General features: G+C 38.5%; 2 protein-coding genes across 4 annotated transcripts in view; both read left to right on the plus strand.

Annotated features, from left to right (window-relative positions):
- The window catches only part of LOC306759602 (guanine nucleotide-binding protein G(q) subunit alpha-like), a gene marked incomplete at its 3' end in the record, with an annotated part of 32,903 nt that extends 17,439 nt beyond the window's left edge, over positions 1-15,464 (plus strand). Inside the window, exons 2-7 of one of the 2 annotated variants that reach the window (XM_079245290.1) lie at positions 4,511-4,695; positions 7,863-8,017; positions 8,408-8,536; positions 12,199-12,328; positions 14,757-14,910; positions 15,274-15,464. In XM_079245290.1, coding sequence (XP_079101416.1) covers positions 4,511-4,695; positions 7,863-8,017; positions 8,408-8,536; positions 12,199-12,328; positions 14,757-14,910; positions 15,274-15,464 — 944 coding nt within the window. Of the gene's footprint in view, positions 1-4,510; positions 4,696-7,862; positions 8,018-8,407; positions 8,537-9,049; positions 9,179-12,198; positions 12,329-14,756; positions 14,911-15,273 lie in introns of both variants that reach the window. The other variant, XM_079245289.1, reaches the window with a different exon arrangement.
- A 7,363-nt stretch (positions 15,465-22,827) lies between these two features.
- Positions 22,828-25,244, plus strand: part of tle5 (TLE family member 5, transcriptional modulator) — a gene marked incomplete at its 3' end in the record, with an annotated part of 54,653 nt that continues 52,236 nt past the window's right edge. For both annotated transcript variants that reach the window (XM_079245319.1, XM_079245320.1), the window contains exon 1: positions 22,828-23,692. In XM_079245319.1, the coding sequence (XP_079101445.1) occupies positions 23,666-23,692 (27 nt within the window). In that variant the 5' untranslated portion in view covers positions 22,828-23,665. The remainder of the gene's footprint in view (positions 23,693-25,244) is intronic.

The following is a 25,244-nucleotide window of genomic DNA, read 5'->3' on the forward strand; positions in this document are numbered from 1 at the left end:
GCTTGCAAATTTTTCATTTTGATACTTTCATTCAAATACACAGAGCAGGAACTGGGAAAAAAAGATGTTTTTTTTCCTTTAGTCGTCCTTCATAGCTCAGCAACACTTGTCATTGTTTTCAACTCTTTATTCAGTGAGAGTGAACTCTCTTGTGCTGCCTGATCTTGACAATTACTATTTTTGTCCCCTTCTCAAATAGTTTCTCTGGGGGGGTTGCTTGACCTGCTTTCCAGGGTTAAGATCCTGTCTGGTTAGAGGGCAGGCAGTGCTCAGGGGACCCCCTCACTCTACACTTAGCCATGTTCCTCTGTCCAAAGGAGTCCAACTCTATTCATCCTAGTTGCACTTGGATATGCCAACTTTACAACTAAGCAGAATATATATTTAATCATCTAACAAATTGGTGAGATTTTGAAGTCCGCTTTAAAGACACTGTCAGCATCACAAACGTTATAGTGTGGGATGTGATGGACAGATAGCAATTTATTTCTGATTTGAATTTATAAAAAGTTATTTAACTTTAATGATGAACTCAAGTGTGCTTTTTAAAATATATAATTTATTAGATAAACATATATCAGGACTTTGTCTCAGTCTTGCTGAAAAATCTCAAAATCAGCTGCTTCAGGTGATCAAATAAATCCAACCAAAACAACGAGAGGACTGAGGTTTCTGCTCTTTTTAAAAAAAAAAAAAAAAAAAAAAAAGTTAAAAACCAGTTAGAGAGAAAAAAAAAAGTGTTTTTAGATGACAAATCTACATAGATTCAAATTGGAGTTTATTTGCTCTGAAAGTCCGCTTCGTCTGGGGAGCTGTGAATGCGCCAAACAAATTCTTATTCAGACCAAAGAAGTAGACTCAGTCCGCCTACAAGCGCAGGTCTCGGCCAGTTTCAAGCTGACCAAATACGGGAAGCGGACTACGAAAAAAGTCACTTCCTGCTTTTCATGTAGCATTGCATTTTGGGGAAATACATTGTGATTGCGTTGAGTCCTCTGCCTCATTTGTTCTTCATACTGCAGTGATTGTTGCAGTGTATTTCTGCAGTATACTTGCATAAGACAACATAAACAAATTCTATGTCTCCATGTTTAACTCTCAATAGTTTTTTTTTTCTTCACTCAGGTCTTATTCTCTCTTTTGCTAAATACTTGTGCAGCGCCACCTTTGGTGGGAATGGGGATATATTATTTTAAAGGTTTGCACGTTTGACCAAAGTGCAGCGTGAACATGAATTCTGTCTGAATGGAAACACCCCCCCACAACTGAGCCCAGTCCCCAATCGGACCCAGTCTAGCGAACTATCCTGATGTGAATGCACCCTAAGTTTGTAACTGCCTCTCTACCATGAGTTTTAAAAAAATGCTCACATTTGTGATTTTTAAACATAATTTTACATGGCAGTTATTTAAGCATGTAGTTAGTGTTGCACAGCGCTTTGCTTTGCTTTGCTGGCTTTCTGCATTCTTTCATGACCTCGCCAAGATGTTGGAGCAAATGGTAAGATTTGATTGATCTTAATTCATTTGGAACTTCCACACCAATGAGACATGAGGGTTGCTGTGTTGTGTTCATGATGCAAACAGTCCCGTTGTTTGGAATGGAATAAATCTGAGTGGTCATCATCACATCTACAGTAATGAACAGTGGAGCTGGAAATGCTCTGATTCTTGTCAGACATCTGTACATCTCTATTTGCGTAGGCACTAATTTAAATTTCTTTTCACAAAGAGGCTGTTGACTACCACGTGGCTCTTAACTACACAAGTATGCCATCTGTTTTTGGCCACGTTGGCATCATGGCTCTATAAATGGCATTGTGTCTCTTCTCATCATTTCAGTGTTCTACTTTTTCCAAGAATGAAACGTCCTCAAAGCTTATGAGTGTGGGAAATTTTGCTCCAACACTGATATCCCCTTGGAAAGGAATTTCACTGGCTTTGGCAAGAAACTTTTCCCGTACTGCCGCTGTAGGACTGACCGTTGTGGCTTTGTAAAAATACGCTAACTCCCCCTAGTCTTATGTCCACTTACTGTCTTGTAACCAGTAACTGAGATTCTTATTAGCTGCAGTTTTGTTTTGATTTGTGCTAAGTTTGTGCTTATTGTACCTGCTAAACAATATGTTTTGAGCATGTATGAAAACAGCAGATGGTGCAAAGAATTGCATCTTTTTATTCTTTATTTCGTTTATTGAACAGGGATCATGTACAGGAGCGTTGATCACAGAGGAAAATATGCTTCGCAGCAGATTGTAGCTCTCTAAGCTAATTTCCATCTGCAGTCCCTAAAACACAGAAACATGAGATCATGGGTCATGGATCTTCTCAAGATCCATGTTTATATATTGTTTTGTTTTTTTTTTCTTCTTTTTTTTAAAAATAGTTTGCCGTGCTGAAAGTTTGAATAAAAAGTGAAAATATGAGTATGGTCACTGAGTAGCTTTTAATTTAATTTTATTTTTTATCCTTTCTATTTATTATTCAGTCTATCTAAAGATCAAGTTCAGGGTACAATCATTATGCGTGAACTGCATTGCAGTTCTCCAGATAACTTTAGTCCAACTTGTAATTGTGTCATCAGTGGTTAGTGTCAACAGTGGGTTAAAAGCAAAATCCTCATCTAATTTGTCTGGAAGAACTTGCAGCACTTCTAACTTGACCTAGATTAAAATCATTGCATGAATGTTTATTGTATGAACGCATCAGCAAATATTCTGGAGCATTTGCTGCTGCTTTCCTCTTCTGTACATATAGACCTGTGCTGTGCATTCCAAATGGCAGATTGCGTAGCAGAGCAGAGATCATCCTGCTGCAATCAACTGCGGAAAAAGGCAGGACCAAATGTCCTGCAGTTGCTCCTGAAAATCTGTTTATATATAAAATGTGTTAAAGTTCCTGTGTATGCAGTTAACAAGGAACATTAGGAAAAAGTTGCACCAAGTCTGCATGTAAACTTACTCCTAAAAGTCTGATTTAATAAAATCTGTGATTTTTTTTTTTTTTTTTTTTTTTAAAGGAAATTATTAGTTGCAGCCAATATAAAGAAAAAATAGAATAAGAATAATAGTGCATGTTGCATTAAAGAATGTGTGTTGAAACTGCAGTGAGTCAGACGTCGGTGATTGAAAAAGAGAGATTATTGGTGAAGAGCTTTAGCAGGGTTGTAGAGGAAGAAAAATAGATGGCAAAGTGGGGGTGGAGGAGAGGACAGTTGCTGCATGGTGAAAGTACTGGTTGAGTTGGACTTCTACCAGCTTTGTCTTTAACCCTTTAAGGTTAACTCTACCATTTGGTAGAGGTAAATTTGTAGTGGTAAATGTGGAAATAAACCTGCCTAAGATATCTACCAATTGGTGTGAGTATGTAAAACTCAGCCTAAGTGTTTTACATTGTTTTCAATTTCAGCCATTTCACTGTTGTTACATTATTATTAATGTCTTCTTTTTAACACCTCAACCATTTGCTAAAAACATTTTCAAAACAAATTATTTTTCTTCTTGTCCAAAACAAACAGAAAAAGACACTTTCTTCTCTGGCCTTTTTGTTACCAGGCCCAATAAACACAGTTTGGACTCTTTCATCTAGACTGACTTGTAATCCTACAGTGGTAGTTTGTTCACAGAAAGGGTCCATAAAAAGATGTTCAACCTGAGATGGACTCTTATTGCGCGGATGCTTGTGTGTGAGAATGATCTGTGGACCTATGTGAAGTTCTCTCTGTGCACTAGCAAGTTTTCTGGCCTATCAGTAAGTCTTTTTGTGTGTTTATGCACGTGTGCATGATAACTGAAACAAAGTAGAGGAAGTGAACTCCTTCACCCGAGTCTTTGTTGAGCTGAGCTGAACCATGCAGTCCTCATGTGGTCAGTCAGGCCTCTGTGGTGAAAGCTGCCAAAACAACTATTGTTCCATTGCCCATCTCAGGGTGAAGAACCAAGATGATGAGACAATTGCTTGACCATAATTAAACCCAGAATTTCTGTCCATGTATTTTTGGCTTTGTGTTTAAACTCTTATGTAGAGTTATTTGCACCAAATTTGGTAGTTCCCATTTCTTGATTACCAGAAATGCATACCGAGACGGCTTTGGCGTTGTGGTCTGCATCATTGCCATAGAGGCAGATTTCCCCGTAACCTTGTGTATAAGCAGCACCAGGATGTGGGTGGACAGCTGAGGTCAGCTGGTTGCAAGGACACACCCTTTCATTACCACAGAACAGTCATGTAATAGGTTATCTTTGACCTGGTCGCTGTTGTGTGTAGTTTTTTTTTCAAATTTGCACTACTGATAACTGTTCACCTTATTCATCAGGGTTTACACTACACACACTTTAGAGTAAAATTAAAACTTAATCGTCTTTTGAGTTATTTCTAGTTGTAAACTTTGTTTTGTTCTGGCTCATAAACAACACAGTGAAAAGACTGCTTGTCAGCAGTTTCGTGTAATTTTTTTATGACCTTTGCTTCAGTGGTTGGCTAACTGCCTGTGTCTTGTGTGTGTTTTTCAGGTACTGGAGAAAGTGGCAAGAGCACTTTCATCAAGCAGATGAGAATAATCCATGGGTCCGGCTATACAGATGAGGATAAGAAGGGCTTCACCAAGCTGGTTTACCAGAACATCTTCACCTCAATGCAGGCCATGATCCGTGCTACTGAGACCCTCAAAATCCCCTTTAAGTATGAGCAGAACAAGGTGCGTGCTATTGAAGGGATGTTGGTATTTCCTTTATTTTTTATTTCCTTTATTAAGATCCCCATTAGCACATGAAACATCATTAGCTATTCTTCATGGGGTCTCCTCTATATTGCATTACAAATTCTGTGAACAATTCTGTACGCCATACTCACCCACTATCACACATAAACACACAAACAGAATATAAAAATACAACGGCTCAAAAATAGACAAAAAACCAACAAAAAACACTATTAATTGTTCACAAAACACCAACTCTTTTAAACTTACTTCAATATTATCTACGCTCTTTCATTATCATGTCTTTGTCGTAAACAAAAAAGTTTAAGTTTCTTTTGAAAACATTTTATTTTACAGAAATCCAGACAATCCATTCCATGCAACCATGGCCCCATTAAAACACGGCTCGCTGAAACTGATTTGTTTTGCCTAAAGGCAGAACACACCTCATCCTGCTTATTTGTCTCGTACGATAAGTATGTTGATCAGCAAAAAATGACAATTTCCTGTAAATCACTTCAGGACTTTTTGTACCTATATTATGAGTAAATGATAATAAAAAATACTTCAATCTGTATTTCACAATTGATCATGCCAATTTGTTGTGCATTGTAATTGTATTAGTTCTATATGGACAACCCAAAACAATCTGTGCAGCTTTATTCTGTGCGACTTGCAATTTATGTAAATTATTTTCATTGGTACTTGACCAAGCAGGGCTAATTTTTTGGTAAGCAACTGAGGAATACATTTCTTGCAATAACTTATTATTCCCATACTTCCGACCTATCTTTTTCTAAATATTATTTACCTGGTTGTTCCAAAACATTTTATTATCCACAATTACACCCAATAAATTAACTTCTTCTACATTCTCTCCTATATTTAAACATAATGTTGGTAACTCCTTAAGTAAATATTTTGACCCAACTACCATACATTTTGTTTTACCTACATGAACAACTAACTTGGGGTTGCATGTTCTCCCCGTGTATGCGTGAGTTCTCTCCAGGTACTCCGGCTTCCTCCCACCATCCAAAGACATGCATGTTAGGTTAATTGGTTACTCTAAATTGCCCATAGGAGTGAGTGTGAGCGTGAGTGGTTGTTCGTCTCTGTGTGACCCAGCGATGGACTGGTGAGCTGTCCAGGGTGTACCCTGCCTGTCGCCCAAAGCCAGCTGGGATAGACTCCAGCTTCCCTGTGACCCTGAATTGGATTCAGCGGTTCAGAAAATGAATGAATGAACAACTAACTTATTCTCAGTAATCCATTGTGTTAACTCCTTCAACTCCTTGTTTAACATTGTATTAGGCTGACTCACATTTTTTGCTGATAAACTTAATGTTGTGTCATCTGCGTACAATGCCATGGTCGCATGTTTCAAAACAAGTGGAAAATCATTTGTAAAGACAGAAAATTACAGTGGTCCCAAACAACTACCCTGGGGCACCCCACAACATATCTTTTTCACCTCAGAATAGCTACCATTAACATACTGTGTAGTCACGAATATTAAGATAACTTTCAATCAATTTAACAGCAGATGGTTCAAATATATAACAAACTAACTTCTTTAATAGAATATGATGATCTAGAACATCAAAGGCTGCATCTGAATCCAATAATAATGCTCCTACCAGATTCTTATCAATTTCCTGTAGCCAATGATCAGTAATCTGAGTGAGTGCTGTCGCATGTTGATATATTGTGTTTAACCTGGTATTTTCAAAATACTCTTGTACCTGATTGTATACGACTTTTTCCCATAATTTTAATCACTGCTGGTAACAAGCTTATTGGTCTTATATTGCCATCTGAAAACTGTTCCGTTTTTGTTTTTGTTTTTCAATTAAAGATGTAATTTTTTGCTTTTTTCCATTGCGAAGGAAAAAAACCTGCTGTTAAACTTAAAATGATTATATAAAAAATGGGGAAAGCAATAAAATTAGCCACCATCTTCAAAAATTTATCTTCAGTATTATATATTCCACAGGGGTTATCTTTACTAGCTAAGTATTTAAATGTATTTAAATATGTGTCTTTAACTGGGTAAATGTTAGCTGTTCCATAAAGTAGTTTGAGGGTTCAACAAGGTAGGAAAAATGAAAGCAGTTTGTGTTTTATCAGACTTCCTAAACTGGCCAGCTTATCTCATTTACTTGTATTGTTGTGTAGCCTCTGACATGATGAAATACCACTTCATAAGGTTTTCTACAACTCAAACTTAATTGCTCAATACTTGCTGTAATTGTAGCTGAGAAGAACACAGCATTTTCTGCCAAACAAGTTCATTTCTGCTTTTTCTTTTTCTACTCGGCTTTCCTCAGTAAGGGTGGACAGAGAGCATTTAATAATACTGGATTTAAATCTAACTGGCACAAAATTAGCTCTCTGTCTTCTGGCTGGGTAGACTGGAACAAGTCTCCTGTTTCCAAGTTGTATATGGAATCTGTCCTGTTTATAGTAGTTGTCAACGTGCTCTGTTGCGTTTAGACCTTACAAGATGGCTTAGAAAGCTCTTGAAGCCATTTTGATGTTGATCAGAAAATCCATTAACCCTTGCTGACATGTGGCTTTTGAGCATAATGGGGAAAGTTTTTAACCTGAGATCAGTCACCATGTCAGGGGACCGCAGTTGTTGCTGCTCTTTACCAGCTCTGACCACAACATGAATGAGGACTTCACTCAAAATGACAACACATAGTGCAATGCCTACATGCTCAGAAGCAAAGTGGCTGCAAAGGGCTGATTTCAATTGGAAACTTTGCTGCTAGAAAGTGGAAGAACACACTTGGCTAAATTGGATGCACTGCTGGTAGCTGCGTTGGCCATTAATCCTGATGATTTAAATCTCTTTGGGTGCTTGCATTTCTCTGTGCAGCAATGAATAGATACTTGCAAAAGATGTATCCCAAGGCGATAAGGGTGATATCCCAAGATGTATCCCAATGCCTGACACTGAACATGGCATGTAAACATTTTGCATTAGAGAGATTTGAAAAATTTCTCAGCTATGTCTGTTCAATTTAAGATCTTGGAACATTCACAGACCATCACTTTGAATGAATAGAATCTCGTTGAATGTAATTTGGCTTAAAAAGCATGACTGGTGATAAAGTCTACATTTTTTTTCTCTTTTGCTTTGTTTTTTGTTCTGGCAGAATAACGCCCAGCTGGTGCGGGAAGTGGATGTGGAAAAGGTGTCATCATTCGAGCAGCCATACATTAGTGCGATTAAGGTGCTGTGGACTGACCCTGGCATCCAGGAGGCGTATGACCGCAGAAGAGAGTACCAGCTCTCCGACTCAACTAAATAGTATGTTTTTAGTAGGATTTATTAATGCTCTCTGAGTGATTTACTTATTTACATGTGATTTGTAAAAGCAGCAATGTTTTTTTTTCTGCCTCCACTAAAATGCATTTGTTTGAGGAAAGCTGCAAGAACTCACACAGATATTGGCAGCTTTATGAAATGAGTTTAAAGAAGAGTCTGAGTCTAAATTATGTAATTTCAAACTGATGTAACACCTAAAAAGTTAAGACTAGTGTTGTTTAAATATTTTACATATTAGTATGCATTTGACATAATTCATATTGTAAGTGTTATGACAGACAGTGCTTCCTCATTGGTTTTTGGTACCCTTCTGTGTATGTTTGGTTTTGTCCCCCTGTGCATCTGTGTCACATTTTCCCTCCCTCCTCGCAGTTACCTTAGCAGTTTAGAACGAATAGCTTCATCAGGGTACGTGCCCACTCAGCAGGATGTGCTGCGCGTTCGAGTGCCCACCACCGGCATCATTGAGTACCCATTTGACCTGGAGAATGTTATCTTCAGGTACTGGTGCCAAGTGCCTCTGCTAATGTGACTGGTTGGCTAGTTGCAAAACAGTTGGTCAGCCAGTTGGAAACCGTCGCCCCCGCTGTCTCCATCTACTCTGTGCTGCACAGCAGGCTCAGCACTTTAACAGGTCCCTGATGGTATGCTTTCAAAGACTGGCTCCAAGGAATGGCTCTAAACCTTCCGTCAAGATAAACTACAACAGTTCTAATCTTTATTGGAACTCAGGCAAAAGCTGAATCATTTTTGAGTCCTCTCCTTAAATAAGCATGTCGTGCTTTGTCTTTGGGAGCTGCCATCAGGGTTGAAGCTGTATTTCTAAGAGAACACTTGAGGGGCAGTGGCATGCATTGTCACATAAAACCCTCATAACTCTTGGAAATGGTCTTCTGTGGTTACATCTGGACTGATGCACTTGCTTTTGGAGGGGTTATGCTTTATCTGCTGTTAAGCTTCACTTTCGATTTCCCCTCTCTCTCTCCCTCTCTCTTTTCCCCTTCCTGTCTCTAGCTATCTAAGTGATTTGGATCGTATTGCTGAACCGTCCTATCTACCAACCCAACAGGATGTGCTTAGGGTTCGAATCCCAACCACTGGGATCATAGAATACCCTTTCGACTTGCAAAGCATCATTTTCAGGTAGAAGAAGAAATGCTCTACTTTGACTTCACCCCAACTATGCATCATATTCTTTCCTAAAACTGTGTGAACCTGATTGAGAACATGTTTGTGCATAGAAACTCAGTGTCTGATTTCACCCCTGATCGATTCTGTGACATGCAGTTTATTCAGTTTTCATTTTAGATTTAAAAAGAAATTTAGATGGTTAAAAAGTAGATCATCTATTATTATCATCAGTAATTAAAACTTGAGTTTAGAAGAGTCCAGTCTTCCTTTATTTGACAGTTCCTTGGGTTACCATAGTAACAGCAAGTGCAGCACTAAAACTGACAGAGCTTGTATGTTTTCTGAAATCTGTCAGCAAAGCCACTAAAATATCTGATTATGAAGAAGCCAAATTAGTTTTTTTCAAAGTCAGTCATGCCCTTATCAACCAGTCAGATTTCATGCTGCGTGTGGTGCATTTAGTTTTCCACATAGTAACACGACACAGCTTATTAGCCTGTAGCTGCGCTGTCTTGTTCTGTCACTCTTTTGAAAAGTTAATGATTGTCTAGCGAGAAACAAATCCCTAAGAGGCCATTGGATTCTTTTAAAAGTTTTTTTTTTTTTTTTTTTTTACTTTCATGTTTAGCAAACCTCTGTGACAAATATGTTGAGCATCAAGTGACTTCTCCACGTGAAATCCAGCTCATGTTTGGCCAGATGTTCCCTGGTGATGCGTCTTAACCCCTTGCATATCACATGGCGACAGAATAGTTTATATACAGTGCACAATTCATAGATCTGTTTTTCACCGAACTGTTGTCAAGTGTAGTGGAACAGAAGCAGGTCTACAAGAATGAGTCATTGTGAAATGAAATGCATTTAAATGTATGTGGATGCTTCATGGCTAGCCTCGGTCTGTCTTTCAGAAATGTTTTAAGGGCTCAAAAAGACAGTGTTTTTTGAAGGTATTGCTTCCTAGTTTATCTGTGTGACCCAGAGATGCTGCAGAAGATGCAGGAGTTGTCACAGAGACGGCTATCTGTAAAGCAGCTTTCCTTCCCTCGCAAAACGATGCGGCGATAGAGATGGACCCAGGGAACAAGAGTGATTACAGAAGAGTGCAAATCGATAGGAAGCCATCATGTCGGCCTCCTCCTACGCTTGGCAAGGCTAGAAATAACTCCACTTGCAATGAGGCTGTGTTGAAGAGGTTCCCAGCAGCCCTGCTGCAGCGAGCTGATAGGCTCTACTCGGCTCGATTGTGCTGCTGATGGTGAATCACTGAATACTCTGTGACATCAGTTTTGGAGCGTTCGGCAGAAAGGTTTAATATGAAGTGGCAATGAATGTGAGGTGTGTTTTAGTGCGAGAAGAGCATGATATTCAAGGTCTCAATTTAGTGATTAATTTGTTTTTTTTTCCACATTGCTGTAATTACATATGGCAGAGATTTTCTACAGTGAGGTGTATTGTAGTTAAATATGTGAATGGTAACCCTCCACATGTGGGACTGTGCAGCCTCTGACTGCCATGCAACTGCAACAAGGAAGCCTTTAATAGACCAACAAGCTTCCTTTTCTTTTAATTGGCTTTTGATGTTACAGAAAATGGAATTTCATTTAGTTCATCCAACATAGGAGGGCTTATGGAACTAAGTAGGTCACTCATCCTTGCTAAAGGGGGAAATAGGAAGGGCATCTGATGTGAAGGAGTTTTATTTTAGGCTGGCTTCTGTAGGACTTGTATTTATCAATGTCATATCTTCATCTGGCAGAATCACCGAGTTCACCTTTTGGTTCATGGAAGTTTAAGTGTCTCAACTCATATTGAGTATTTATTCAGATTGTTGCAGGAAGACTGGAACTTAAACTGTCAGAACTAATGAAAAATGAGATCACAGTCTTTTGTTCTTATTTACCTTCTACAGTTTCACTGTGTTTAATTAGCATTTTCTTAGTTTTCATTCGACCAGAAAACCTTTTAAACTGCACTGTCTAAAGCTGGTCCTTGAGGGCGGCTGTCCTGCAGGTTTTTGTTTTTTCCTGCTTCAAGACACCAGACTTAAATTAAATGTATCTAACAGCATAGGAATTTCAGCACAGACTCATTCATTTAAATCAGGTGTGATTGAGCAGGGATACATGGAAAACTTGCAGGATTGTGGCCCCTGAGGACCAACGCTAGACACCCCACAGTTAAAACAACAATAGTTAAGATTGATTGAGAAATAAAGCCCCATGATCCAAGTCTGCTGCCTGATAATCACAACCCACAACATGCTTCAAAGTCCCCAAAGTTTTCTCTGTCGGTTTCTCTGACTTCCTAATTCTTTGTTTTTTTTTTTCCCCAACTCCTCTCCCAATCTGCTGGGTCTTGCTTTTAGCACCTTATTGGTATTTCTAAAAGGCTCTTTGTTTTTTGTTTTTTGTTTTTGTTTTGTTTTTTTATGAGGTTTTGCTTTATCTCTTGCATCTGCTTTTTCATCTGTATTGTGGAGAAGGCAGTTCTGTGCACATTTACACTTTTCATATTACATGTGCAAATATTTACACTGCTGTTTTTAGTGTCTACCGTTTTATGTTCATTGGACAAATGGGGTGTGTTGTCTAAACGGCACAAAACATTGGAGACAGTTTTTTGTCAGACATTTCTTCCTTTAAATAAATTGAAAATCACGAATTACAAAAGCAATTTAGTATGACTAAAAGTGCTTGTTTGTCCTGACTTGACCCAGATCCTTTGCTGAATCAGTTCAGTGTTTTCTCTGCAATTGCTCTCATAAAACATTTAATAATTTGAATAAACTGTAATGAATGTTATTATAGTAACTTATTTGATCTGGGGCATATTTATCCAGAATTTCTGGAGTCCAAGTTTCATTTAATCAACACTTGACTAAAGAATTTAAATTTCTAAAATAACGATGGAAATGCATGATTATCTAATCGTTTAATGAAGTTTATATTCAAAACTCAATTTGAAGCTAATTGAAATGTCTTGTCTAGTATGTGACTCTCTCTGACTGTCAAATCCCGTCATGTCCCTGCCAGGATGGTGGATGTAGGGGGTCAGCGGTCAGAAAGGAGGAAGTGGATCCACTGCTTTGAAAACGTCACCTCCATCATGTTTCTGGTGGCGCTCAGCGAGTACGACCAGGTCCTGGTGGAATCGGACAATGAGGTGAGACCTGACTAGTCTTTTCTGGGTGTCAGACTGTGTCCTGTAGCAGTAACATCTTACATAAATTATATTCTTCAATATTTAATTGAGTTAAGTTTTACGTGGATAATGTGCGTGTATCACCGTAGGACACTGACTTCACCGCTTAACCTCCTCTTATTTAATGTTTTCTGAGTTTATAAATTCATTGAGACTGCAGAGAAGTGCGTCACCTGAAGCAGCTCCCACTGTAAGCGCCATAATCCAGACTTGGAGCTTGAACAGGAGCCTGATAGATTTAGTTTCTAATTTGATATTAATATTTTGTTAAATATACTTTAATTTAATGTGCAAATATACTTAATTAAATACTTGTGGTTCATTACAAAACATGAGTGCCATTTGCAGGTTGTCACAAATTTAACTTCAGCTTTGATCTATTTTTTTCTAAAAAAGCATGTTTTGTTTCCTTTTAAAGACATTTTTGTTGTGAATAAATGATTGGTTTTATGTTTGAATAGTTTTTTGTAACAAAACATCCTTATTTATCAACATAAATGACATTTTTTTGAAAGCTCTAAAACCAGTTTTCCTTTTGCAAGAAGTCCCAAACTTCAAGTTAATGAAATAGCTTGGATTGTTATTTATCAAAGAACGGGGTAAATAAAACACAATAACAGAATTTTTTATTTTGTTAGATGAAAATAGTTTTACTTTTATATTATTTTGGAAAAAAAACAGTAAATGTAACAGGAATTAGCTGTGGCAACAGGCTAGGATCTAAGGCTAAGAATTGCTTTCACATTGTTAATCTGGCATAAAAACTTTTCAACCAAAGAAAATGTGAATGAAGTTAATTTACTAAAATCTCCATGAATAAATCAGTTCAACAGAGGATTCTACTCACTCATTTCTGGACTTCTGTTCAGTTTTTAATCCTAAAATTAGTAAAGTAATTGAATAAAACTGCATGGTTTCCAGGCTAATATGATCAATTCTAGTGATTTGACCAAAAAATGTCCTTTTTTATTTAAATCTAATTAAATACATTTTTAGGGAACCAAACAATATGTTTAGATATGGTGTCATTAACTGCACACTAACAGAAAGGTTGCTAAAATATTTGGCTTTCACAGCTTGCAGCATCAACTTCAGTGTGTCGGTTCATTTTTGCAGCACTTCATCAGCAGGACTTTCAAACTGCACTATTTTCCTCCAAAACAAAGCGGATCATTTTGAGACTGACAAAGTTAGCATCCAAATGAAAATGGCAATAGTTGTGTAGTGACAATGTAAATGCAGAGTTGTTTACATTATTGATTGATTCCAAAGTTGGGACAAATATGTTGTCGAGTATCTTCATACATGCAGACTTTAATCCTTTATGATTTGTTGGAAAATGTTGTCCTTCCATCAGCTCGTGTCACCAAGTTTTACCCAAAACATTAATTTCGGCTCCTTTAACTGTTCTAGCAGGATTATAGATAATGAAGCTAATGCAATCAGCCCCTGCATGCCCACTGCTCTCCTCAACCCTTTCTCTGACCTGATCATATGATGACAGGGTTTCATAAACCAGATCCAGTTACCAGCTAGACTCACTGTTGTGCGTCACTAAACCTCCATGGTCAAAAGTTTTAAACATCTACATATGGCCAGTCTGCAGTGGTCTGTGGTACTACAGATTTCTCTTTTTCAAGTTAACGTCTATCACCTAACTCTATTTAAATGGCTACCAGCTTATCTGAGCCAGGCTGGATTCAGGTTGAGTTCGTGGTGTGCAGAGGCGATGCTGCTGTGATGACAGACTGAAGGATGAGTTGACTCTTTGGACCAGCCAGAGCACTGATGAGATTGTTACCAAACATCTACAATTTCATCAAGGGCCAAGATTATGTAATGAATCATCCACACTAGACTGTGAGAGTGTTGATGTCAAGAAAAGAGGACAAAGATACTTGATAGCAGCTTTCAGTTAAAGTAGTTTCTTCTCTTCTCCTGCGTGGTTTATATGTCAGTGTAAATATCGTAACTGGAAACGTTGCATGTGTCCTCATTTTTCTAATTTTTGTCTGCCTGGATTGATGGTGCCCTGCTCCATCATGCTTTCATCACTACTAACAAGCTGATATTTTGTCCCAGAAAAGTCGCTTTCTGTCAAGGTCAACAACAAAATAAGAACAGATAGAAAAACTACATTTTAAATAGTTGCACATGTTGGAAAATGGAGTAACTTCATGAGGCCTGTCACAATTAATCATGTAGAGGTTTGGCCATCATAATAATCATCTTTTTCTCACTTCTGTGTCCATCCAGATATTATGTGTAGTTTTTGTTTGGAAAAAACTAAAAAGATTTTAATGTAAATTTCTAGTCATTTATGCTGAATACTTTGTCATCTGTGTGTGTGTGTATGTATGTGTGTTTTTCTTGACCTGATCCTTGGTAGAATCGTATGGAGGAGAGTAAAGCTCTGTTCAGGACCATCATCACATATCCATGGTTCCAAAACTCCTCTGTGATCCTGTTCCTTAACAAGAAGGACCTGCTGGAGGAGAAGATCATGTATTCCCACCTGGTTGATTATTTCCCAGAGTTTGATGGTAATATTTATAACTTTCCACTCATGTTATATCCAGTCACTTAGAAAATGTAGTTGAGGAAAGTCATTAATCCAGTGGATAGACTGATTCCAAAAGCTTCAAACCTTATTATAGAACTTTGTATTTAGTTTCAGAGTGACACCTGGTGGTTGTAGCACTGCACTACAGCTCCATCTGACTTGATCAGTCCTAACTACAGCCGCTCATTCATTTTGTTAGATTGAACACTGTTCCAAGGAGTTTTTTTGTTCATTTTAAACTCACTGCAGGACATCATCGCACTGCACTGTAACTTAATTTAAGAAAGGCTGACAGCAGAAAATGAAGAGATGACTGGAAATAACTGAGCTGCCCTATTTCCAGGTCCCCAGCGGGATGCTCAAGCAGGCCGGGAGTTCATCCTGAAGATGTTTGTAGACTTGAACCCAGACAGTGACAAGATAATCTACTCACATTTCACCTGCGCCACCGACACGGAGAACATCCGCTTTGTCTTCGCTGCCGTCAAAGACACCATCCTGCAGCTTAACCTGAAAGAGTACAACCTGGTGTGATAGGGAGAGCAAGCCGAACACAAGACAAGCATCGCTTCATACTTTACCAGACCAACACTATCCATCTTCTACCACTTCTGTCCACGCACTTCCTCAGTTTGTTGGTTTGCTCAAGTTTTTAAAGAATGGTTATGTGTTATTACTAACTGCTCCCCCTGGATCACATTTTAAAGCTAACACTGATTTGTCCTCTTTTTGGAGGTTTTGTTTGGCTCCAGCGCTCCTGTTTTGGCCCATGGTTTGGCTCTCTTTTCTTCTACACTACATTATCAGCTGTGCTTATGTGTGCTAAGGTGGGTAGAGGGCCTTCTTTGAGTAGACCAAGATTTTATGGACAAAGGGCTCTCTCCCGTACCCATGTGGACCAATGCATGCTCAACACTACAGTATGAGGTGAGGCGCTTACCTGCAAAAGGTAACTAATTATGAAGATTTCTAAACAGGCAATGCCGGGGTACAATGAGGTACTCAGTTCCCCTGGGACTGTGTTTGTGTATATGTCTTTATTTTTTTTTTTCTTTTTAATTAATCCTTCCCCAGATCAGAGCACAGGAGCTCTATTGAATGTAAATAAAGTTTTAATGCTGCCCACACAGAGTGAGGGCTTTACAGAGACGATTAAATGTTCTCTGTTTACTTTAGATATTTTCAGCAACTTCATGGTTATACTATTCGTACTATTGTTTGTCTGTTAAAATTGAAGATGACTACTCAAAGGAGTGCAAAGGACACATCGCGCTGTTTTTTTTTCTTGAACTGCCCCTCATAATAAAATGTTAGTATGCATTATTTGACAAAATTTGATAGAACACTAACAGTATTCATACTGTACATCGATGTATCACATTGCCAAATTGGAGCCGCCTGTGTTCTTTTTCTCTCTGTAAATACAAATCTGTTGCCAGTATCATGTTCATCCTTGAAGTGGTTCAGATATTAAGAAACTTTATTTGGGAATTGGTATCGTCAAATTTAGTGGAACGTTTCTCTCATGTTGGATCATTCAGACGTTGACTTAATCACTTTGTGTGACATTTCTACACGTCGACAGACGTCTGAATCACACTTGTGATAGTACTGTGATTGTTTTTGTTCCTTTTTTTGTTTTGTTTGTTTCCTTTGGTGAAATAAATTTCCCGTGCTCAACGTGGTGGACCGCTGTAGCTAAAATTAAGCTTTTATCGTTGGTCATAATCACCCATATGGCTTTTCTCCGCAGTTGTCTCAACTTCACCATATTATCGGCCAATGTTTAGTAATTGATCAGATTAGGAGAAAAGCGGTCCTTTTTTATGTCTAATTTATCAGTCAGATTTACTTGTCGTTGATTCAGTAAACGAGACTTCCTCCCTAGTTTCAGCTCGGTTTTTCAGATCTCTGTGACGGGAGGACATTTTCTACTGCTGTAAAATATCAAAACTATTTTATGGACAAGTGTTCTATCTTTCTAATGATACTTCATATATTTAGTTGTTGCAGTTCTGTTTCAACGTGCTTGACAAAGGAAATGAGTTTCCGTGTCAGGTTTGTGCTTTATGCAAGTGGGAAAAAAGAGAATGAAAACATTTGGCGGTTAAATATTTCCTGTTTAAGGATGCTTGCGTTTTGGGACAGTTTTAAGGATATGCGTTGGCTTTCGGTACCAATCCCATATCGTGCGTCTTGCTTGATAGCGGTTAAACTGTTTCATTAAGCTGATGGTTGATAGATTGCTGTTTTGTCTTCACAATGTAATTCAGGTAAGTTTTCATAACTTCATCACAAGGGCTACTCTTAGCAGCTTCAGTAGAAATGAAAGGACTCTATGGATGGCATAGAGCAAAAGGTGCAATTAATTTCCAGGGTGGGTTGGAAGCAACAAGAGGTTGGGGGTGGGATGGGGCTTTAATGAGTGTGTTGACATTTTGTTTAGGGTAATGGCTGCAGAATCAGTGAGGGATGGAAGAATGCAGCGGTCCGCAGTGACCACTTCCTGTGGGAAGTCTGGTCACAGTCTTTGTTCACTTTCTTTTTTGCCTTTGGAGGAGGGGAACGGTTGTCTAATGGTTTGGGAGGAGAGGTTTCCCCGAGGTGCAGTGGTACACTTATTGTTTTCGCTGTTGCTCTTCTGATGAGCTGTAAACTGATGTTTCCCACTATGTGCATACTGGCCTCTTCATTGGTAGTGTTTCCATGCTTGGCTGGGACATTTGTGACCTTTACATGCTGTCATGCTTAGATTAAATTCGTTTCTTTCCATCCTTTGGTACTTTCTGCTCTGTTTGAACTTTTTTTTTTTTTTTTTTTTTTTGGCGGCTAAATGGTTTACATGTCAAATTTTCTAGTGAAGCTTCATGATCAGCTCAGTTTTAGGGTAATCTGCTGTGTATCATTCATCCTGATTTCAGCTGCATTTACATAGTGAGATCAGCTGTCATGCTTTGTAGTGCAAAGCCATGATGTTTTCACTGTCTGCATGCTGAAACATTTAATGAAGGTAGGACATGTATATGTTTTGCAAAGTGCCACATTTTGCTGAATTGACATTAAAGATGTTGCAGATTTGTGATCATATGTTTGCAGCGTGTTTTATTGAAGGGTCCATCTTTGGTGCTTTAGCCAAATTGAACTGCCTTTTTTGGGGGGGGATTGATCCTTGTGATGCTTTCATACTTGTGAGTTCATTTTGTGGCTGCTACAGTTGTGGATATTGATGCATACATGGATAAACTTTAGCTTTGTTTAGAAATAACTGTTGTGTTGCACTGCAGGGATAAAAGGTAAAAAAAAAAAAAGACTCAGTTTGGCTTTCATGAAGCACATTCAGCTCAAGAATTATGGCTGACCACTTTGAGGCTGTGTGTGTTGCCTCTTGCGCTTCATCTTTTCTCTTTTTGTATAGATAAGTTGTCTTGCAAATGGACTTGGGTGGGCTTCCATCAGTGAGGTAAACAAAACAGGGACCAGTGTCAGGATGAGGCTGTTTTTAAAAAAAAAAACAAAACAAAAAAAAACATTAGTTTTCTTTTGTCAAATGTCTGTAAGTTTGCTCCTCGTCTTAACACAGAGCCAACAACAAGCCACATGGCTACACTACCAGCGATGAGTGCTGTCAGAGGAGCAGGGCTGTTATTTTGAATTCTTTCCATTGATTACCATTGTACTTCCTTTACATTTTGAATGCATTTTAAATCATGTTTATACAGTTGAATCCTGTGCCAAGTGAAATCCATCTGCAGAGAGGTTGTTCCAACTCAACCCAGCACACTGGTAGTTTCTTGTAACATTTGATGAATATGCTCATGATTTCCCAAACAAAGCTTGCAGGAGAAACCTCAGTATTAATTTCTTAATGGAAAGACTTGCCAAGCGAAGGTACAGAAGCAACCATATTTTGGTGTTTAGAAGAGCAAGTGATGGGAGGGAATGAATACGGCGCGAATTAACCTCCACCATTCTTTCTTTTTTTTTTTTTTTTTTTCTCTCTCGTTTGTCTGATTGGACTGTGGACTTGTGGGTTGACAGCACTGAAACTGCACCACTGTATGGGCCTGCATTCATGCAACGTAATGTCCATTCAGGTGTTGTTGGTACTCTTATTTGTACACTATTGCTAAAGCTTGAGATCCATTCTAGTTATAGGAATGGACTTATGATTATAATTAAAAGCTATGTTTGCTTCTTGTTTGGTTTCCTTTTCAGGTTGACACACCTTAACACATGTATTTAGGACCACTTAAGATGACACTTTCTTTTTCTTCAAGGAGTTAAACATTGTGTAGTGGTGTACAAACTGAAAGTAATGTATTTTTTTTTCTTTTTTTATTATTAAAGTATACCAAATGTAAATTCTGTAAATGAGTGTGCCAATCCCCTTTCTTTGTAAAACCAGACTTAACAAGTGCCAATGTTGTGAAAAATCAGAGGACCAGTTAGTTCCATGGTCCACTTTTTAAAACAAACACTACGTATGTGATTAAATAATTAAAAAAAAGGACAATTTTATTCTATATTTAAGATTAATGATGAACTGCTGTTTTTAAGATAAGTGTAATTTTAATTGCATGTGTTTGTCAGGTTGTGGGAGGGAGTGGGTGGGTGAGATACTCTATTCATGCAACACCCTTAAGTGAAGGGTTCTAATGGTTATTGATTTACAGTATTTTAGCCATATTTCTCTTTTTGTATGTTTCATTTCAACCACTGTTGCCTGAACCTCATTCAAACATGAAAATGATTTTTACATAGCCTTCTCCTTTAAATGTTTAAAATTGGAATAAAATATGTTCCTATACTCTCCTCGTGCATCCTTGTGTATTTTTTTTGTGAAATGATTTTCTTCTGTATAGCGAGACGGCTGCCTTTTTCAGGGTTATGTATAGAATTAATTCATGCCATGACTTTCAAGCTTTCAAACAAAAAAAACTGAAGTAATGCTTTATTTTGTGAAAAAGATCATAAAAAATGTGATGGTAGATTTTTATACAATGGTGAGCACTTATAAAGGCTAATTCAGTCTCCATCTTGGACCCTTTCTCTTTGATTTCTCTTCAGCCTTCAAAGAAATGGTCCAAAATTTTTTTTTTTTTTAAAGTCTATCTTTTTCTCTGTCGGCTTCTCTTTCTCTAACTGCCTTGTTTCCTCCAGAATTCTCCTCGTGGGTTTCTTTGCTGAAGCAAAGATGGACAAAAAAGTGTGTCTGTACAAACATAAAAACACCTTAAGCCCTTTGTAGGGAAACAAAGCTGACAATCACTGGGAGCACCTATAAGAGACCAACAAGCTGGGACAAATGCGTATCACAATGACAACAAAAGCATTAGGAACAAACTAAACACTAAGGTCATAGCACTTGGAGAGCACATACTGCCAAGCCACTGTTAATGTTTTTGCCAATGATTGTAGGCATTATTTTTGAGTTGGGGATCATTTTGCCATTAGAGCTTCTATCTCCTCATAAGGAATCCTTTAAAAAAAATTCCTGGATCCAGATCCAGGCGGTGACCCAAATCACCCTCAAAGTGTCATACTTGTCCCTTATTTCATTTTTTGAAAATGGAATTCAAAATCTGTCCATAACCGGAGTTCTGTTGCTAACAGACAGACAAGCAGACAAACCAGTGAGGCCAAATATGACATCTGCCCAGGCGACGGTATCAAAAGTAACTACTGGTGTATAAACACACAGGACAACACAGTGGCTGTCAGCATGCAGAAAATGATGAATGAGAAGTATTCTAAGATGATTGTGATACTGCAAATGCAACCGTGCCTCTGCAGAGGTCAGAGACATACCAGGGGGGCTCCAAGACCTGAGCAATCAGCAACAATCCCATCACAGAGATGACCACACATCCACCCAGAAGGCAGCAGAGGAAGGACCCAGCCAAAGACCCCCATGGCTATGAGTGGCAGCCACCTTCCACCCAGGGCCCTGAGAACCCCCCTTCTCAGCTGCTGTGTGTGATGCGGAGCCGTAAAGCAAAACACAAAGGTCACATGATGCCTCAGGCTAGAAGAGAGGAGAGAAAGTTGTAAAATGCAATTTCTCAGCCCCAGGATGCTGCAAGGCAGTGATGGCACAGTTTTAAGGCCCGAAACCTTTGTGGCTGCTGTCTCTTCTTTAAAATAAGAGAATACGACAAAATAATGCAGAGGCAGCTACAATGTGCACTTAATAAATGTGTGATGCATTAAATACACTTCAATATAAATAGTAAGAATAAGATTCAGGAGTAATGACATGTCACTGGTTTATACACCGAGTGTTTCCTCCTCATGAACAAATGTGAGTACAGACTTTAGTGTAAGCACTAACCTATAACAGCACTCAGGTTTCAGAATGACTTTCAATAATAAAAAAAAAGTCATCCAAATGAAAACATAAAGAGGAGTAATGTAGAATTGTATTAACAGGGCAGACATTTTGTCATTAAGGAGGAATCTTTATTAATGCTATTTAGGAAGTTTAATTAAATGACACTGCAGTTCTACACACAAATGGTACAGGCTACTTGTAACGAAGTATTATCTAAAATAACAATAAGATGGATACAATTATTATATTTCAGCCCATGTAAAATAATAATGAATAAGACCCTTTATTTTTAATACTGACATTTGCAGGTGTACCCGAACCTAAAGCTGTGATTCTTACAATAAAAATGTCCTAATTTTATTGGAGTGCACATTTCAAGAAGTTCTCGGTGTCATGTTTTAGTTTTGTACTAAAGAATGTGACATTGACATTATTTGTGGGTTTGTAAGATACAGCACCGTATTATAATTTGCTCTGAGGATGTTTCGTATTCACACACCCAGAATTATAACTTCAGGATGTTTCTGGATCATCTTATTAAATAAAAATATTTCCAGGCCTTGTAAAAAATGTTAAACTTATATGTCCAGTATGTGTTAATTACAACACAATTAAATGAGTTTCAGTGTGAAAATACTTCTTAAACATTCAAGATTCAGAGATAATGAGATGTATTTAGAACTAATTAGTTTAACAAATGTGCTATTTCCACAGTACTGACTTTTTAATTAGCAGATTTTGCATTATGTGGCGTAACGTAATTATTCCAGGTAAGGCTCATTTTTCTCTCCTTTTTTCCCCCCATTTCTCCATTTTTCCCATTCTCTGCTAGACTTGGCAGTTCTCAGCAAACTGTTTAACAGGACGTTTCATACTGGATTACTATCCGGGCTCACCTGATTATTTTCCTAACTCTGCATTCTCTTTTCCCCCAAATGATATATTTCGAGGGAACATGAAATAATACCAACAAAAATGTATTACAGTTTTGTATAAAGGATAAAAAGAGTATGTAAAACATACAGAAGTATACATTTCCTTTACTTTCAGGTAATAAAGCATTTTTATTTTGTCTCATGTAATGTATCTCTGTGTTGTCACTTCTAGTTTTGATAATTTTTTAAAACATAAAAAATTAAGTCAAAACGAAAGCTTGTCTGTGCTTTTTTGTTGGTTTATTTTTATTTTAACATGCATTAAAATGCAGAAAGCAGCGTCTCTGCATGTTTAGATTAGGTGGCTAACTGCTAACTAGCAGACAGATTGCTAGCACCTGCAGAGGCCTTAAATTAAACTAAAATGATTTGGGCGGATTACCTGGATTAAACACGGTTACAGCCACAGACCATAAAAAGCAACAGGTTAGACTGGATGTGAGATGGTAGTCTTGATGCTGACTGTGAGCCTGTGTGCTGACCTGTCCACGCGGGGCGCTGCTAGCTCAGACATCAGCCTGCTAACGATGCGGTAGATCCGCGTTGTGTTGATCTACTCGCCGCTGATCTAGCCGCTGTGTGTCTATGTGGGGCGTTCAGCGCAGCGGCTGCACGTCTACCCACCACCAGCTCCAGGAACGGACTGACTTTCTGGCTTCACCACCACCAAATCCGCTGATTATTATCCAGCACAGCTCGCTTCAAGAGGATAAACGCCGAGAGTTTAACTCAAGCCGGCGACCGTAGAGGTTTTTTTTAAATAGATCCGCCGTCTCAGCGACATCGTGATTTATGCTTTACGGACAATTTGTTGCCGCGGGGCGAAACTGGATTCAACTTAAACGAACCCGCAGACATTTTGTTATTTCTTAGTATTACATGGTATTATCCATATTTCTTCAACAGAGCGGTCGCAAGTGGTCTAAGCAGAGCGAAGTGGCGCTTTGAAGGACCAACGCGAGGAGAGAGTGGAAAAACATTAACCTCCGCTCATTAGCTCTACCAGACGCCTCTGTGTGTACATAACGTTATTAATTTACGTGCGTTGAGCTCGAGCTGCCGCCGCGTGAGCGTTCAGGCAGCAAGCGCGCAACAGCGATGAATCATTTTGACTGACAGCGTTTGAAGCATTAGCTAGCTTAGCCAGCGACGAGCCAGCTCCGATGCTGGTTTCCTGCTTTCAGGCACAGTAAATACGAGGTCAGGACAGGTAGCGCCGAATGGTCTTGCATCTCCCGGATCACATGGTGGCTCATTTGTCTCTCTAACGGGCGTGAAGTGCATCACTTATATCCGGCCTATTTTTTTCCCCCCCTATTTTTTTAAGCTTGTTATCCTGCTAACCCTGGACAACTCCGGTGCAAGGCAGGGCTAGCTTTGGACAAAGGAGCAGCACAAGGAAGAAATATAAACACTGGGCACATAGTTTATCGTGTTTGGGGAAGGACGGCAACAAACAAGGAATTGACATGATGTTTCCACAATCAAGACACTCAGTAAGTAGTTTTGAATTTGACATTTGTTCCGAAGCTGCTTGTTGAAAGTGCCTACACAAGCAAATTAAACGGAGAAATTATTAATTCAACTTGTTTGGTGTAAATATAGATTTGTATAGTAGAAATAATGGTTTAAATGGGTCTGCCTAGCCTATTTCAGGTAAATTCAACAGAAATGATTGTGATTGAGGTTTATGAATTCTATGAACATATTTTATTTGGATAAAAACTTTTAAACCTCCTGCATTAAAGTATGCATCCATACAAAGCCGTATATAATGAGTGTTTTCCACATTTCACTTCCATAAATTCCATCCTTGTGTTTGTGATGTACTTTTGGTTTCATTTTCGGAAGTAGATATTTAACAAAGAGAAAATAAAAGGAATAAATTACAATGTCTTCTGCTCTAAACGAGCCATAGGGGGTTACGTGCAGGTGGGTGTTTTTATGACTGGAAAATGCCCACATTTCCGTTTCCCAAAATCTCAAGTTTCCATGGTAACAGAAACTCAGTCCAGGGCATGCATTCATCAGTAATGTGTGCTCTGAGCCCATTGGTCAGACACTCATGTTTAAAGATTTGCAGAACTGAGTCACTTGTCACAGGAAAACTGTCCAGATGTGCCAGAGAGCTGCGGTTCCATAACTCAGACCCAGCATTGTTGGTTTTGGCTTGCATCCCGTCAACAAAGAAACCCACCTCCCCATCTTAATAATTTTTTTTGTATTATCATTGTGTTTTTATTTTTTGTTTTATTTCTCTGTAAATCAGGGATAAAAAAAAAAAAAGAAAAAAGAACCAACTTTGCGACGAATCAGTGCAGACAGCACAAACTGAAACATGGTGGCAAGATAACTTTGCTTACATCTTATGAATTACATTCTCTCTCTGCTTTACATTTTGTTTCCCATCATTAGCTCTGTTACAGTAAAAGGAGAAGGGGTTGTATGCTGAGGCTAGAGCCTAAATGTCTTGTGACATGACTGCTTTGGCCTTTACCAGTCAGTATGTGTGACAGCATGATTGAGCTGCTCAGTGCTGTTGTTCCAGATTTGGGTTACTTGTGGGTATTTGGGGATGTCTCGTTTCACATTTGTTTCAGTTGTTTAGATGCAAATATACAAGAAGCGACTGAAAAATAATGAGCCAACGATCTGAGCTTGCGTGAGTTTGTCAGGTACAAATTCAGCAACATTATGAGCACAAAATAATTGTGTGAGCTGACCATCTGAATGTAGTGAATGAGCTGTTTTTTTTCATCAACCGGAGCACAGGCACACTGCAAGATCACAGCTCGGGGATTCATTGAAGCCATGGTCCAAGAAGGTATTATTTCTATATACGGACTGGCCCGTCCTGTCATTTAACCCCACCAAGACTCTTGTAGATGTGCTGGTGGTCTGAATCAGCCGTCATTCAAACAAGATTGTTGTGAAAAATTAATTCAGCTGTGGATGTAAATAAATGTGACATTACATAAGCTTGTTAAATGCCTGCTGTAATCACTGGTATCCATGCATGAATACCAGTTTTAGTTATTGGTTCGATGC

This window comes from Telmatherina bonti (genome assembly GCF_933228915.1).
Source record: "Telmatherina bonti genome assembly, chromosome: 8".
Taxonomy (NCBI): domain Eukaryota; kingdom Metazoa; phylum Chordata; class Actinopteri; order Atheriniformes; family Telmatherinidae; genus Telmatherina; species Telmatherina bonti.